General features: G+C 42.0%; 1 protein-coding gene across 1 annotated transcript in view; it reads left to right on the top strand.

The window, feature by feature from the left end:
- cntnap5l (contactin associated protein family member 5 like) overlaps nt 1-18,478 on the top strand; it is a 272,765-nt gene that overhangs the window by 92,927 nt on the left and 161,360 nt on the right. Inside the window, exon 3 of the mRNA XM_060940691.1 lies at nt 6,150-6,343. Coding sequence (XP_060796674.1) covers nt 6,150-6,343 — 194 coding nt within the window. The remainder of the gene's footprint in view (nt 1-6,149; nt 6,344-18,478) is intronic.

Genomic DNA, 18,478 nt, shown 5'->3' with positions numbered 1-18,478 from the left:
GCACAGCAGCTCAGTCCTGAATCATTGCTCGTGTGCTTCACTCACGCGCTCTGTGAGCTGCGCAGGGCCGGAGTGCGCACCCTCCAGAGGGCACTCGCTGTTCAGGGCGGAGTGATTTGGAGCGCAGCCGCTGAGGAGGAAGCGATGAGCCGCACTGACACATTTCAACTTACGTGCCGAATTAGTCATGTGATTAGCGTATCCGTGTATTGGCGTTGCTGTGTGCACGCGAATCGTGTATTGACGTTGCTGTGTGCACGCTAATCGTTTTTAAAAACGTTAATCTGATGATCCGCTGATACGGTCTAATGTAAACCCCACCATAGTGTATGCAATTCAATGCAGCGTGAGGAATGCACAGACCTGTACATTGGGGGAACGAAACAACCGCTTCACAGGCGCATGGCTCAACACAGGAGTACCAGTTCCTCAGGCCAGGACTCTGCAGTCTATCTTCAACTCAATAACAAAGGACATTCATTTCAGGACTGTAATGTACACATTCTAGCCAAAGAAGACCGGTGGTTTGAAAGAGGAGTAAAAGAATCCATCTTCATCAACCTGGAACAACCATCACTGAACAGAGGAGGTGGTCTGAGACACCACTTATCAGCCACCTACAACGCAGTCCTTGGCACACTTCCCAGAAAACTGAACACACATCCACACCAAAACTCAGCTGACTTCAATGACTCACATGATGGCAAAGAGCCAACAACCCACAGATCACCCTAACGACTCTTTAGGCTGCTAACACCGTTCACACCTTGCCTCCAGGGACCTACACCGACAGGATGATTCAATGACCCAGGTGACCTCAACGACTCTCCTTACGGTTGCTTTTGATCCAGTAGAGGATAAATACCTGGAACTCCCCACTAATCAGACAGAACTGAAGAAGCCTTTTGGATGAGAGGTGAAACGTCTTCAAGAATTTCAAGCAAGTCCAGTTGCCTTCTTTAGCAACCACAGTTTGTTGTTTTAATGTAAAAAAAAAAAAAAAGTTAGCAACTGGGCTGCCTTAAAGTGTTGAGTTCACTGAAACTCATATAGTAGTTTAGCAAAATGAGGCAATCAATTTAACTTACTATATGAGTTTCAATGATCTCAAAATTTTAAAGCAGCCCAGTTGCTTTAAAACTTTTTTTTAAAAGTTAAAACAAGATATATTTTTTAACAGTGTAAAGCAGTAAGGAATCAACAATCTCCTGAAGCCAATCGATATTTAAAGCATCACAGTCTGGACATCACTTTTCCATAGCACATTATTCATCCATCCATGAATTATCTATACTGCTTATCCATCAGTGTCGAGGGGGAAACTGGAGCCAATCCCAGCTGACTTCAGTTGAGAGGCGGTGTACACCCTGGGCAGGTCGCCAGTCTATCGCAAGGCTAACACAGAGACAAACTGGAAGGGCACTCACCAGAGTGCATACCTCTGTCAAGCCACATATTCGGATTTGCTTCAAAATCTAATCAAATGTTCCTTGGTCCATGGTTCATGTTTCCTCAAAATTTAATCAAAATCTGTTCACTACTTTTTGAGTTACATTAGGAACAAGCAAAAAAAAAAATCCTCGATCCACATACATATCTGGATCCTGAATCTACATACTTATCTGAATTTGCATTAAAATCTAATCAATTGTTAGCTCATCTTTCCTCCAAATTTCATCATAATCTATTCACTATTTTTTGAGTTACTTTGGGAAAAGACAAGCAACCAAACAAACGGAGGCGAAAACATAACCTCCTCTAACAAAGTTGGCAGAGGTAAACAGCCCATAGCACCTTGTACTACAGAAAATGATCTCTTAAATAATTGGTTTAAACTTTTTACTTATTTGATACTTGTATGTGCACCTTCTTGGTCGGTTCTGTCTCATCTTGTGGTAAAGAAACGTGAGGTGGCTTTAACTTTTGATCTCCACAAGACCCGATCCTTGGCAGCAATCTGCACTTCCCTCTCATCCAGCATGACATTGTTGCTTAGAAGTTTGGCAACATGTTGCAAGTAGTTTGATTCCTGTCTTCCTCTGCTTCGATGACCATGAGATGGAACATATAGACAGTACTGTTGGATGAGATCACTTTCATTCCTCCTGATTGAGTGACCAATAAAAGACAGCTGCCAATGAATTACTGTCTCTATCAGGGGTCTCGTTCCTGTCTGCTCGTATATATAGTTGTTGGTGATGTGATCTCTTTTGTTGATGTTCAGAATTATTCAAAGACTGTCACAGTCCAGTCCAGTCCAGTCCATCCATGCCTGAGTTTGTGGGACTTCCATGCCGGCTCCAGGCCGGATCCGGGACAGGAATTTAGTCCTGCCCTGCTGGAGGCCATCTTCCCTGAAGGCACTCCCACACCTGCTACCACTCCTCTCCCATCAGCCAGAGCCTACTTAGCTGTTTGTAGCTGCTCCAGTTGTCAGACTGTCTTTTGTAGACTTTCCTTGCCATGCTATAGTCCTTTGGTATTGTGGCTTCTTGAGGGGCCCCCCCCCGTGGGTTTTTTTTTTGGGCCTAGTTTTCTGTCCAGTTTTTGCTCCTGTTCTACCTGTCTGTTTCTCTGTCTGGGTTTCCCTTGTCCTTGTTTTCTTCAGTTTTTGTGAAGATTTTTCTGTCCTGTTTTTGTCCCTGACTGTGCCTGCCTGCTCTTCTGTGTTTTGACCTCTTGGCCCATTCTTTGACCATTGACTTTGCCTGAACTCTACTGTACCTCTGCTCTATACTTCATTAAAGAAGCTTTTTTTTTTCTTTCGATTACGTTCATTATGTCTTATATTGAATATTGTTTTTTTTTTTTTCTTTTTTATCAGACATCTAATTTTTTAGGTTTGTTTACCTGACGTTTCGATGTACGACTGTCGTCTTCCTCAGAGTGTCACCGGATGTTATTGGTGACGCATCTTTTATCAGCTGATGTTTCCGAAGGCGTGGAAGACAGGAAGGCCACGCCTTTGGAAACATCAGCTGATAAAAGATGCGTCACCAATAACATCCGGTGACACTCTGAGGAAGACGACAGTCGTACGTCGAAACATGTCAGGTAAACAAACCTAAAAAATTAGATGTCTGATAAAAAAGGAAAAAAAAAAACTAAACAATATTCATTAAAGAAGTTTCTTTTTGTACACTGCCTGTCTTGAGTTTGCTCTTGGGTCCTCACGTCACCTCAGCTTGCCATTTCTGACAAGACACTGGGTTTGGAAGACAATCATCTTCTCAAGGGATTCATTGATTGATTTATGAGATTCTGTATTGTATAAGAGGACGCTAAGAACAGAAGTGTTAAAGAACTTTACTTTGAGGCTGATGTGAGCTTTGGATTGGCAGATGTTTTTGAGCTTCCAAAAGGCTGGAAATGCTTTAGTCCTATGGTGCTTGAAATCACAGAGAGTATCATTCACAAAAGCACCAAGGTATTGGAAATCATCCACTACTTCTAGGGTGTTTCCCCTCTAGCTTGATGGTACATTGGCCGATTGGATTTTTGTCAACTTTTTTTTTTTCTCTCCATATTAATGACAAGTCCAACTTCTTTGGCTGCAGAGGACAACACACAAGTTGTTTTTGAGCATTCTCAACCGTGTTCTCAAGCAAGACAATATTGTCAGCATACTCCATGTCCCTGATCTTCTTTTCCAGGTGTCTGAGATTTGTCTTTTGTGGGTATTGAAACCCAGATCTTCGATTTCAGCATTTCACATTACCCAGTCGATCACTATGATAGAGAGAGGGTGTGAGTACATCGCCTTGGAGTGCACCAGTTTTCACCTCAAACTCCTGTTAATGCACCATTGATGATTACTGCTGATGCTGTGTTCTTGCATAAGATTTGAATTGCTTTAATGATAGGTTCTAGGATGCCGTAATGTTGGAGGATTTTAAACAGGACGGTACGATCGATTGAATCAAAGACCTTCTTGAAGTCAACAAAGACTGCTACTAGAGGCAGATTCTTTCCATCACAACTTGCCAGGATTCTCCTGAGTGTGTGGACATGCTCAGTGCATCCTCTACCTGGGCGATAACCTGCTTAGTTGGCTCTGTTTCACATCAAGTTGGTCGCTTGTGCGGTTCAGGAGTAATTTGTTGTAAAGTTTTGCAGCAATGCTCATCAGTGTTGTGCCTCTGTAATTTTTTTTATCTTGGTTCAATCTTTTTTTGACAGTGGGACAATGATGGTCTTAGTCCAATCACTCAGTGGTTTTAGACTGTTCTTGATTACATTGATCAGTTTAAGTAGCCTCTCTGATAGAGAATTGCCGCCATACTTAAGCGCTTCAGTGGTGATGGAGTCAAAACCAGGAGCTTTGTAGTTGTTTAAGCCTTTGATAGCTTTTTCTAGCTTCTCTCTGTCAATCTCCTATTTTGATGTCTAAATCATGCTCTGGTGGTGGAATTTCACATGTTGAAGTTACTGCAGGAGCACTTAGCAGGTTGGAAAGTTATTTTCTCCATTCCTGAAAAGTTCTGATTGAGATTTGATGACATCAAGCAGGGGATGAATAACTGGCTAAAGCTGTAGGCATATTCAAACCATGTAATGCCATACAGAGGAACATAAGTATAATGGTTTAAATAATTTGATTGATTTTCTTAAACGAGAACAACCCAGCCTGGGGTACTGGACTAACATGCACTTTCCTCTGCATTTTAGCAACACAATCAAAAAATGGTCATTGGCTGGTGAAGGAAGTGTTTCACTTCACTGCAGTGTCAAAACCAGAAAACAGCTCGATAACTAGGAAAAAGAGTTAAGAAAGACAAAATAAAAAGGCAAATAGAAAGCAACCAGGAGGTCTTTGTTGCTTAGAGAAGCAAACAAGGGAGAGAAAAGACCAGAGAAAGGCCTGATGTCTACAAACCTAAGGCTGACACTTGGGAAAGCAATAGGATCTATGACTAACAGGAACACCGAGAAAGGAGCAGGGCATGGGACCAACACAGGGGATGGTTAAGAGGCTAATTCTGATTCGAAATGCATGGCCTGACTCTGAGAAAGGCCAAAACCTGTTTTGACAGACACACAGGAAAGAAGCCAACAGAGTAATAAACTGGGACAATTATTGAACCTGGTTTACAAGCAGAGTTTGAGATTGACACTGGGGTTGGATCTGAGACTGAGAAAATGAAAAGATCAGGAATGGAATTGGGGTCTGAGATTAGGGGTAATGACGGTAAGAACCAATCCCAGTTCTCTCCTCTTCACTATCAACAAACAAACAAACAAACCAGTCTTTATTCTCATCCTCATTGTGGATTTATGGCAGATTCTGTGTTTTGAGCATGTGGAACAGGGAGCTGCTGTTTATTGATGGACAAGGAATTAGATTTCTCAAAGCCCTTTCATGGTGGTGCAGTAGTTAGCACTGTCGCCTCACAGCAAGAAGGTTCTGGGTTCGAGCCCAGCAGCCGAAGGGAGCCTTTCTCTGTGGAGTTTGCATGTTCTCCCTGTGTCTGTGTGGGTTTCCTCCTGGTGCTCCAGTTTCCCTTACAGTTCAAAGACATGCAATGAGGGTTAACATGGGGCAGCCATGGCCTAAGGTTGGGCTGAAGTGCCCTTGAGCAAGGCACCTAACCCACAACTGCTACCCGGGCGCTGTAGCATAGCTGCCCACTGCTCTGGGTATGTGTGTGCGCTCATTGCTCACTTGTGTGTGCATGTGTGTGTTCACTGCTTCAGATGTGTTAAATGCAGAAGTTAAATTTCACTTTGTGCTTAAGTCTGTGCTTGAGTGTACATGTGACAAATAAAGCCTTCTTGGCTTGGCTTGGCTAGGGAATCTAGTTACTTCATTTCATTATCACTTGCGAAAGGAAAGTAGATGAAACTAGCAGGGCACCTTGCATGTGCTCGAGCCTTGGAGTCAGGTAGGATATAGAATAATACAAACAAATACGGAAGCACCGAGGAGCTTTTAGATCTATTACAGTCCTAGAGGTCATTGTTTGTTTGTTTTTTTGGCTACTGTAGTGCAATATTACACTGCTCTAAGGTCTGTTCATTGTCCTCTAGATCTGAATTAGAGATTGCCATCAGAGGACAAGCCCTAGCTGCTAACATAGTTTCTATTGTTTGGTTTATGTCACTGCTCTTAACTTCCTTCCTTCTTAATTCCCTCCTTGTTCTGTCAGCAGGTTCTGGAGGATGGTCTCCAGACGGTGAGGACCGTCGACCCTGGCTGCAATTGGACCTAAGAGATCGGTTGGAGGTGACAGCAGTGGCCACACAGGGCCGATGGGGTAGCACAGACTGGGTGAGCAGCTACCAGCTGCAGTATAGTGACTCAGGCAGAACATGGAGATCTTACAGACAAGACAACACGCCATGGGTAAGTCTGCAACCAGATGCAGACTCTGCCTGTATAGTGCTATAATGAGCCGCTCTGCTACTCAGTCACTGCAACTGCATCATGACATAGTTTTATTTCTGCTCTATTTATTCAAATGGACATACAGTATGTGCTCATATGCACAAACAGGCATAATTTCCCATCAAAGGAATGGCTGCAGTGACACTTTGAAGTTTACCAAGTAATTTAATTTAAAACTGAATTAATGACAGTCATGTGACTAACAGTTTGTCTATATGGAGCATTATTTACACCTTAACCCCTTCAGTGCCCTTGGACGAGTCATGTACATCATGAAATCTTTTACCGCTGTGCCTTATGACATATGTCACAAACCACCTCCTTTTATGTACCTTACATGGCACATTATTTACTCGTCATAAACACCTCCTTTTATGTACCTTACATGAACACATTATTTTTACTTCACAGTGGTACATTACTGTGAGTTGGCCTAGTGGTTAGCATGTCTGCCTCTCAATTGGGAGCTTGTGAGTTCTATTCATGGTAGGCTCATACCAAAGCCCATCATAAAAATGGTACCCAGTTATTTGGAATACATGGACCCTTGGTGTACATTGTGTTTTCAAGTACTAGTAATTCATGTTTATGGACAGGTTCTCATTGACAAGACCCGTTGTCTTGTTTTTTCTTTTTTTGGATGTTTTTGAAGTTGTTTTTGATTACTATAGTTATTTTTACTCTACAACAGTGTTTTTTATGATTTTTCTATACAAATATTAAAAATATAAAGTTCTGAACAAGTTAGAGAAAGATTATCAAAATATCCCAATTTTGACCTATTTTTGCCCTATATGCCTGGCACATTATAATTAATTATGGGTGGCAGCCAAGGGGTTAATGGTATTAATAGTTTGGCTAGTCATAAGCCATTTCTCCACCCAGTTGCTATTTTCATTGGCATTTTCATGAAAACATATCCACGGACATGGGTGGAACAGTGATGTAGGTTGTGTGCCATTTGAAATTTGCAGACTCTAGTAATTTGTACCATCTTTGGTCCAGACTTTTAGTTTCTTTCTCCTAGGGGCCAGTGTTGGTGCAGATGCAAAGGGTAGATTTGTGTTCTTGTGACAACAAGCAGTACCTTAAATGTCCTGTCATATTTCCTACGAGGCGGTTTTGTGGATGTTACTTATGAAGATCATCTCACCTAACATTTTTCCAATTGTAACTCAATATAACTGACTTATTTTTTAATCTGTAAAAACAAATTAAAAACAACATAGTTGAACATATTCAGAATTGAAATAAGTATGTGTAGTGAGGAACTATTTACAGACTGAAAAGATACTTGCATGATATTGACTTGAAAGTAGACTGACTTTCAGATTTTTCAAGTGTAGGTCATAAAAAAAAATTCCCTGACACCCAATTATTTTTGTTTAGTGGACCGAAAGCAACTGAATTCGAATCACAGACTTCCAATTTTATTTATTTTTAAAAAATAGAACAGTTAATGAATGTAGGGGGCGGCACGGTGGTGCAGTGGTTAGCGCTGTCGCCTCACAGCAAGAAGGTCTGGGTTCGAGCCCCGTGGCCAACGAGGGCCTTTCTGTGCGGAGTTTGCATGTTCTCCCCGTGTCCATGTGGGTTTCCTCCGGGTGCTCCGGTTTCCCCCACAGTCCAAAGACATGCAGGTTACAGTAGGTTAACTGGTGACTCTAAATTGACCGTAAGTGTGACTGGTTGTCTGTGTCTACTGTATGTGTCAGCCCTGTGATGACCTGGCGACTTGTCCAGGGTGTACCCCGCCTTTCGCCCGTAGTCAGCTGGGATAGGCTCCAGCTTGCCTGCGACCCTGTAGAACAGAATAAAGCGGCTAGAGATAATGAGATGAGATGAATGTAGGGCCACATGGCCCTAAATTCTCCGCTATTTTTTTCCTGCTTCACCATGAACCAATTCAAGACACTACGTCATGCATCACATGATGGGCTTTCCTCATTCACGCAAGGCATTGTGGGATATAAATTTGAAACAGGAGAGAAAAATGGAGGATGTGAGTGTGCAAATGAAATGTCAAAGACCGACTACAGTAACGAAAAGCGAGAAGAAAAGACGTTATGTTGCGAAGGAAAGGAAACACAGGACCAAACTAATAAATATCAGCAGTCAGCGAGCACCTTGGTGTGATCAGCTGTTCATTTAGCGACAATGATGTAACTGTCAGTGCACAATCAAGGTAAACCTGTAGAATAGAATATCTTTATTGCCATTGTAAATAAATACAACAGAATTGAAATGCAGTCCTTGGTGCAAAAAAAAAGTGCATCTAAAAACCTATGAAAATAATGCAACAAGATAAACTAATAAATGTATAAATAAATAATTAAAAAAGTTATTTAAAACAATCATCACTCGCAACATTCACATCCTATGGTGTGGACGGCATTGCACAATCCTGTATTGTATCATATTTATATTACTGAATGTACAAGTTTGCTTTATTTAATGCCCTTATGGCACTGGCATAGAAACTGTTCCTAATCCTGTTTGTTCTAGCTGTTAATGTCCTGTAATGTCTGGCTGAAGGCAGCAGTTCAAACACAGTGTAGATGGCAGTAATACAACACTGGATGCCAGTTGCTGTAAAACCCAAAAGAAGAAGAAAAAGAAGAGGATAAACCTGCGCATGCACACACAGACTTCCTTTGTCTGCTTGATTGCACAAAGCGAGTGATTTCATGCACATTATTTGCTAAGGAATCACCTCAAATTAAACAACTTCCTAGCCACAGAATGGCCTGTTTTTGTTTGTTTGTTTGTTTGATTGTTTGTTTGTTTGTTTGTTTGTTTGTTGTTGGTTTTTTTTAGATATTGCAGAAATAAACATATAACACAATGACCAAATTTCAGAGGGACTTAAATTTCTTTGATTTTATGACCTCAAAAGGCCATATAGCTTGAAGTGAAGAGCAGTATTATGTCTAGCACCACAGCCTGATAGTTTGTTGTAACCACAATATCTCATCTCATCTCATTATCTGTAGCCGCTTTATCCTGTTCTACAGGGTCGCAGGCAAGCTGGAGCCTATCCCAGCTGACTACGGGCGAAAGGCGGGGTACACCCTGGACAAGTCGCCAGGTCATCACAGGGCTGACACATAGACACAGACAACCATTCACACCTACGGTCAATTTAGAGTCACCAGTTAACCTAACCTGCATGTCTTTGGACTGTGGGGGAAACCGGAGCACCCGGAGGAAACCCACGCGGACACGGGGAGAACATGCAAACTCCACACAGAAAGGCCCTTGTCGGCCCCGGGGCTCGAACCCGGACCTTCTTGCTGTGAGGCGACAGCGCTAACCACTACACCACCGTGCCGCCCCGTAACCACAATATGTCACAATGAAATTCATGTGTTGAGCAAAGACACTCCAAAAAAATATGGAATGTCATTAAAGGTCAAGATTAAATATATTGAACTAAACATCTACTGCACTTATTAACTACACTTACTTAATGTGAGCAATAAGCATGGTAGATGAGTACTTGGTCAGCTTATCCTTCAACAGTGTTCTGCAAATCAAAACAGCAAATTAAAAGTGTAATAAATAACTGACATTATTACAGGTGCTGGTCATATAATTAGAATATCATGAAAAAGTTGATTTATTTCAGTAATTCCATTCAAAAAGTGAAACTTGTATAATGTATACATTCATTCCACACAGACTGATATATTTCAAGTGTTTATTTCTTTTAATTTTGATGATTATAACTGACAACTAATGAAAACCCCAAATTCAGTATCTCAGAAAATTAGAATATTGTGAAAAGGTTCAATATTGAAGACACCTGGTGCCACACTCTAATCAGCTAATTAACTCAAAACACCTGCAAAGGCCTTTGAATGGTCTCTCAGTCTAGTTCTGTAGGCGACACAATCATAGGGAAGACTGCTGACTTGACAGTTGTCCAAAAGGCAACCATTGGCACCTTGCACAAGGAGGGCAAGACACAAAAGGTCATTGCTAAAGAGGCTGGCTGTTCACAGAGCTCTGTGTCCAAGCACATTAATAGAGAGGCGAAGGGAAGGAAAAGATGTGGTAGAAAAAAGTGTACAAGCAATAGGGATAACCACACCCTGGAGAGGATTGTGAAACAAAACCCATTCAAAAATGTGGGGGAGATTCACAAAGAGTGGACTGCAGCTGGAGTCAGTGCTTCAAGAACCACCACTCACAGACGTATGCAAGACATGGGTTTCAGCTGTCGCATTCCTTGTGTCAAGCCATTCTTGAACAAGAGACAGCGTCAGAAGCGTCTCACCTGGGCTAAAGACAAAAAGGACTGGACTGCTGCTGAGTGGTCCAAAGTTATGTTCTCTGATGAAAGTAAATTTTGCATTTCCTTTGGAAATCAAGGTCCCAGAGTCTGGAGGAAGAGAGGAGAGGCACAGAATCCACGTTACTTGAGGTCCAGTGTAAAGTTTCCAAACTCAGTGATGGTTTGGGGTGCCATGTCATCTGCTGGTATTGGTCCACTGTGTTTTCTGAGGCCCAAGGTCAATGCAGCCGTCTACCAGGAAGTTTTAGAGCACTTCATGCTTCCTGCTGCTGACCAACTTTATGGAGATGCAGATTTCATTTTCCAACATGACTTGGCACCTGCACACAGTGCCAAAGCTACCAGTACCTGGTTTAAGGACCATGGTATCCCTGTTCTTAATTGGCCAGCAAACTCGCCTGACCTTAACCCCATAGAAAATCTATGGGGTATTGTGAAGAGGAAGATGCAATACACCAGACCCAACAATGCAGAAGAGCTGAAGGCCACTATCAGAGCAACCTGGGCTCTCATAACACCTGAGCAGTGCCACAGACTGATTGACTCCATGCCATGCCGCATTGCTGCAGTAATTCAGGCAAAAGGAGCCCCAACTAAGTATTGAGTGCTGTACATGCTCATACTTTTCATGTTCATACTTTTCAGTTGGCCAACATTTCTAAAAATCCTTTTTTTGTATTGGTCTTAAGTAATATTCTAATTTTCTGAGATTACTGAATTTGGGATTTTCATTAGTTGTCAGTTATAATTATCAAAATTAAAAGAAATAAACATTTGAAATATATCAGTCTGTGTGTAATGAATGAATATAATATACAAGTTTCACTTTTTGGGGCGGCACGGTGGTGTAGTGGTTAGCGCTGTCGCCTCACAGCAAGAAGGTCCGGGTTCGAGCCCCGGGGCCGGCGAGGGCCTTTCTGTGTGGAGTTTGCATGTTCTCCCTGTGTCCACGTGGGTTTCCTTTGGGTGCTCCGGTTTCCCCCACAGTCCAAAGACATGCAGATTAGGTTAACTGGTGACTCTAAACTGACCGTAGGTGTGAATGTGAGCGTGAATGGTTGTCTGTGTGTCAGCCCTGTGATGACCTGGCGACTTGTCCAGGGTGTACCCCGCCTTTTGCCCGTAGTCAGCTGGGATAGGCTCCAGCTTGCCTGTGACCCTGTAGAACAGGATAAAGCGGCTAGAGATAATGAGATGAGTTTCACTTTTTGAATGGAATTACTGAAATAAATCAACTTTTTCATGATATTCTAATTATATGACCAGCACCTGTACATGCACACATTATGATTTCTTGACATCTACAGTATTTAGGCTAGTATCTAATAGATACAATAAATTATGTGCAAAAATAACTGGATACGTTTTTTTTGTTTGTTTTTTGTTTTTTTTTAAACCCTGCCTTAGGGTCATGCTTTCTGCTGCTGTACTTGTTGTTCAACAGGCAGAAAAAGAGGATGTGCTGGAGCTGCCGAATAATGAGGATGGAAGCCATATTGCTCAATTCAATTTGCACTGCTTAATATAATATTTACAACTAGGATCATACATGCAGAAATATTTTGTCAGTAGCTTTTTTTCTGTTATGTTACATTGTATTGCAGTTGATAGCAAAGAAAAAAGATCTGCTTCTTCAGTCCACATTTTCTATCCCCCATTTTTTTTTCAGGCTTAATGCGATTCGGCCTTTCGATTTCATAAAATTGGTGAAATTTAGTCATTGTGATATGTTTATTTCTGTAATATCTGAAAATATCAGGCCATTCTGTGGCTGAGAAGTTATTTAATTTGAGGGGATTCCCTAGCAAATAATGTGCATGAAATTGTTCGCTTTGTGCAGTCAAGCAGACAGAAGTCATCCATGGGTGCATGCACATGCTTTACCTTCTTCTTCCTCTTCTTTTACTTCTTTTTCTTCTTCTTTTGGGTTTTACGGCAGCTGGCATCCAGTGTTGCACTACTGCCATCTACAGGTTTACCTTGACCATGCACTGACAGTAACATCATTCTGTCGCTAAACGAACAGCTGATCACACCAAGGTGCTCGCTGACAATGGATATTTATTAGTTTGCTCCTGCATTTCCTTTCCTTCAGAACATAACATCTTTTCTTCTCGCTTTTTGTTACTGTAGTCGGTCTTTCACGTTTCATTCACGTCCTCCATTTTTCTCTTCTGTTTCAAATTTGTATCCCACAATGTCTTGTGTGAATGGGGAAAGCCCACCACATGATGCATGATGGAGTATCTTGAATTGGGTCACGGTGAAGCAGGAAAAAATAGCAGAGAATTAGGGCCACTAAACTCATTAATTGTTCTATTTAAAAAAAAAAAACTTATAAAATTGGAAGTCTGTGATTTGAATTCAGTAGCTTTCAGTCCACTAAACAAAAACAATTGGGCCTCAGGGAAAATTCTTTTTATGACCTACACTTAAAATCTGAAAGGCAAGTCAACCTTTAAAGGCTAGTGTTTGTGTGCCACCCAGAAAATTAATTTAAGCGTCTGCATATGCCAACCATGTATAGGGATTATTTCCACAATATACACTACATGGCCAAAAGAGTGTGTGTGAACAACACCTAAACATGTTTGACTTCCCCATAGTGTCGACACAAATTTTGGCATTATGGTGTTGCGTTAAGAATTATCTTTACTGGAACTAAAAGTCCCAAACATGTCCCAGCATGATAATGACGAGGTCTGTGAAGATATGGTTTAACAAGGTTGGGGTGGAAGAACCCAAGTGTCCTGCACTGACCTCAAATCCACTGAATACCTTCGGGGTGAACTAGAACTCTGACTTTCAGAACCTTCTCAGAAGAGTGGAGGTTATTATAACAGGAAAGGGAGAAACTAAATCAAGAAAGAGATGTTCAAAAAACACGTGAATATGTTGTGGTCAGGTGTCCACAAACCTTTAACTATATAGTGTACCTTTTGGACTTAAATTGCTTACTCTAAATACAGACCTATACAATAATATATGTTGTGCATGTAAAATCATTTAATTAAACTAGAAAACAGAATGTCTCACAAACTAATGAAATATCACACTTTCTAAATTTATTGCCACAGTTGAGATAAGTAATTAGCAAACATAAACACTAAGCTGTAGATTAGACATTTGATTGAACATCAACAAAAGCATCTAAGTATGCATAAAATGCATTTTTTTCCACCAGCCATTATTTCTGCCTCTAAAATATAGTTGTAAAACCTGAATGTGACAGAGAATACTGAATGCATTTATTGTTATATTGTATTGTTATTGTAATGGTAGGTAGTTTGGCAGGTTGTTACTTTTGCCACTAAATATGAGACCCTGCCTCTTGTTTTTCCTTATTGTTCTTCAGAGGACACAAACGATTTGTTAGCAGTATACAAGTTAAATTTCTTGTGTTAAATTTCACTAAAGCCATTATTCAGAGAGGGAGATAGGAAAAATAGATAAGGAAAAAAGAGAGAGAGAGAGAGAGAGAGAGAGAGAGAGAATCAGACAAGGATAGGTATGGTAACAGTTTCAGCAATGTGTGTTTAAATCTTGTTAGTGGTCCAGTGTGTGCAGTCATGTCTTCATTGCTAAGTTATCCTTCTCTTGAGGAATACCAGAGCCCCTAATGAGTCCTGCACAATAATTCTACAGACATTCAATCTGCTTCATGAACTGAATTATGGTTGAATTTTTAAGGATTCATTTTCACCTCTGAAAGCTTTAGGAAAAGTGCCTTTGAAAGCATGGCTTGTGCATTAACTAGCATGAAAAATGGCAAGCTAATTTGCTTAATGAATTAGCTTGGCCATTGTTGTTATTCAGAGTGACTTAAGGTAATATGCATGGGCACATTGTACAATGAGAAATATAGAGGTTAATGGAGACTCCACAATTAAAATGATAAACACTCCAGCTAGGTAAAATTCTGACTGAAACATTTACACTTGTGCATATAAAGAGTTGCGCAGGTGTCCTTGGCAAGATGTGTTGTGACACATTAAGTGTGGGAAACTTTCTCATGGAGATGTCACTCAATTCCAGAGCAATGCCAGTGTTTCATAAAGCCAGCTGGTGACAGAATCAGATAGTCATGCATGGTCTGATGCCATCTGCTTCATGCCATTCTAGAGCCACTGACTCTCACTAATGCAGCACACTACCCATTATGCGAGAGCCGACTTGTCACTGTTACTCATCTTTAATCAAATTTAACAAATCAGTCCTTCCACTTAGATACAGATAAATAGCGTAAATGAGCAAACTTGTTTAAGTAGCAGTTTTATGTAAAGAAAGCTGCTCCGTGGCTTCTATTGTACACACCACAAACTAAAGCTAGAAAGTACAGTATGTGTGTGGGGGGAGAGGGTGTAATTCAATTCAGTGGCTTTATTGGCATGATAGCAGTTACAGTACAGACAAAACATGGACATAATGAAGAAAAAAGCAGCAATAATAAATACATAAAGCAAAAACATCCATTATCTATACTGCTTAGCCATCATGGTCATGGGTAAGCTAGAGCCAATCCCAGCTTCAGGTAAGACTTCAGGTAAGAGGCACAGTACACTCTGGGCCCGTCACCAACCTAATGTGTTGGCGCAGGGCTAACACAGAGACAAACAACCATTCATACTTATGGGCAATTTAGAGTAGCCTCTCAAAGTAATCTATTGCCGCTTTTCCACTACCAGCGCGGCTGAGTCGGGCTGAGCCGTGCCGTGCTGAGTTGGGCTGAGTCGAGCTGAGCGGGGCTGTTGCCGTTGCATTTCGACTACAATCGCGCTGAACCGTGCTGGCTGGAAGTGGGTGGACACATTGGGTGGAGTTAGCGAAAGTGGGTGGACGTCAGGTGATGTCGTTAGGCGGCGCAAACAGTGACATCAGTGACCTTTTAAGCGGTAGTCTCACGACCCGGAGAGTAAACAATAAACATGGAGGACATGGAGTCGTTAGTGTTGCTGGTCTTGGTGCTGTGGCTTGTTGTCACTGACAACGCCAACAGATACTGGCAAGAGCGTATAGATGAGGCGAGGCGCATAAGGCTTCATAATTCTCGTAATTCGTAATTCTCCTTCTTCCGGGTTTACGGTGTTTACAGATCCCAGCGTGCTCGCGGGGCGTGTGTGGGCGTGTGAGGACACTCCTCCTCACCAATCAGTGCACAGGGGAGTGTCTCCTCACGCCCCTAGCCCCACTCGGCTCGGTTTGGCTCGCTTCAGCCCCACTCCAAAACCGTGCGAGTTTTGGGTGCTGAGCAGGGCTGAAGCGAGCCGAGTTGTGCTGTTCTTAGATAGTCGAAATGCGAGCCGTGTCGGGCTGAAGTGAGCTGAAGCGAGCTGAAGTGAGCTGAAAAAGGGTAGTGGAAAAGGGCCATATGACTTTGGGAGGAAACCTACACATGCAGAGAACATGCAAATTCCACATAGAAAGGCCCCAGTCAGCTTCCAGGTTTAAACCCAGAACATTTATACTGGGATGTGACTATGCTAACCACTGCACCACCATGTTGACCAGAGCAAAAACAAATGCACATAAATGTAGCTCTGGATTAACATCCCTCCGTCCATACATACATACATACATACATACATACATGCATCACCACTTATCCTGTGCAGGGTCGCAGGCAAGCTGGAGCCTATCCCAGCTGACTATGGGCAAGAGGCGGGGTACATCCTGGACAAGTTGCCAGATCATTGCAGGGCTGATACTTGGAGACAAACAACCATTCACATCTACAGTCAATTTAGAGCCACCAATTAGCCTAACCTACAGTACATGTTTTTGGACTGGGGGGAAACCAGAGCACCCAGAGAAAACCCACACAGACATGGGGAGAACATGCAAACTCCACACAGAAAGACTCTTGTCAGCCACTGGGCTGAAACCCAGAACTTTCTTGCTGTGAGGCAACAGTGCTAACCACTACACCACCATGCCACCCCTGTAGCTATCTATCTCTCTCTCTATCTATCTAATCGTGTAATTTCAGATTCTGTTGCAAGAAGAATGGTTGATAATGGTGAGTGATACGAGTGTTCCTCATTGGAAATGATTCTGTAGAGGAGTGCTGATAATTCTCAGGGCCAACATCAGGGGTGGGGCCTAACGAATTCCAGGTGGATGTCTGAGTTTAAAGGAACAGTCCACCGTACTTCCATAATGAAATACGTTCTTCTCTGAATTGAGACGAGCTGATCCATACCTCTCTGAGCTTTGTGCGACCTCCCAGTCAGTCAGACGCGCTGTTACTCCTGTTAGCAATGTAGCTAGGCTCAGCATGGCCAATGGTATTTTTTGGGGCTGTAGTTAGATGTGACCAAACTCTTCCACGTTTTTCCTGTTTACATAGGTTTATATGACCAGTGACATGAAACAAAGTTCAGTTACACAAATTGAAACGTGGTGATTTTCTATGCTATGGAAAGTCCGCACTATAATGACAGGCGTACTAACACCTTCTGCGCGCTTCGACAGCGCATTGATATGGTATCAATTGGTATCAATGCACTGTTGAAGCGCGCAGAAGGTGTTAGTACGCCTGTCATTATAGTGCGGACTTTCCATAGCATAGAAAATCGCCACGTTTCAATTTGTGTAACTGAACTTTGTTTCATGTCACTGGTCATATAAACCTATATAAACAGGAAAAACGTGGAAGAGTTTGGTCGCATCTAACTACAGCCCCAAAAAATACCATTGGCCATGCTGAGCCTAGCTACATTGCTAACAGGAGTAACAGCGCGTCTGACTGACTGGGAGGTCGCACAAAGCTTGGAGAGGTACGGATCAGCTCATCTCAATTCAGAGAAGAACATATTTCATTATGGAAGTACGGTGGACTGTTCCTTTAATGTGTACAAAACACAGGTTGGAGCCCAGAGCAAAATTCAATCACAGGGTCCTGTAAAAGAACATTGAATATTATTAAAATCTAAGTTAAACATAAATACAAAGGAAGATTTCTGCAACAAAAAATTACACAAGACGATTATAACAGTTGTAGGGTTCGAGGCAAAAATGATGAGACGGCAGGCAAGCGGGCTTGTGATAATGCAAATATGAGCTTTATTTCTTGCTACTTTCACTTTTCAGCAATTTTAGCTCCTTCAACACATAAGCACACATACACCACAGCTCCATGTTTCTCATCTCTGTTTCTCTCTGGTTACAGGCTTCTCCTGAAAGCACACACAAGATGCAAATAAATAAACTGTGGGTAACCTGATACTGGTGAGAACTGTCAGTAAATGGGGGCTGCAGATGGATGTAATTGCTGGAAGTGTGTTTATTAAAAAAACAACAAGCAGGTATAGAAATCAGAAACGTGAGGTGAGGACAGAGTCAGGAAATAGGCAAGAGTCATTTGGGGCACAAACAAAACAATAAAGGCCCCCCCCCCAAAAAAAGCTCCCTCTGGGAGCTAAAAACCTCCTTGGTTGGTCTCAGGGTTGAGGACCTGGTGCTGGACAGAGTCCCCTCAGAGCTCCTCTCTGACTCGGGAAGGACATGGCACCGGAACCTGGGCTTAGGCAGAGGCTTGGTCCTTGAATGGGAATGTAGACACCAGTGGAGGCTTTAATTCAGGCTTGGACTTGGACATGGGCATGAGGATTATCAGGGACTCAGGCATAAACATGAGCTTGGATTCTGGCATAGACATGGGCTTGGGCATGGGCTCAGGCATAGACATGAGCAAGGAGTCTGGCATGGACATGCAGTGCAATAAATAAAAAATAGAATAACTGAAATAAGAATACTGTTTGTATTGTTTATTTCAATTATTCTTATTTCAATTATTC

This window comes from Neoarius graeffei, chromosome 15, assembly GCF_027579695.1.
Source record: "Neoarius graeffei isolate fNeoGra1 chromosome 15, fNeoGra1.pri, whole genome shotgun sequence".
In the NCBI taxonomy this organism is placed as follows: Eukaryota; Metazoa; Chordata; class Actinopteri; order Siluriformes; family Ariidae; genus Neoarius; species Neoarius graeffei.
Note: the sequence above shows the minus strand (reverse complement) of the source record. Positions and strands in the feature narration are given on the sequence as shown.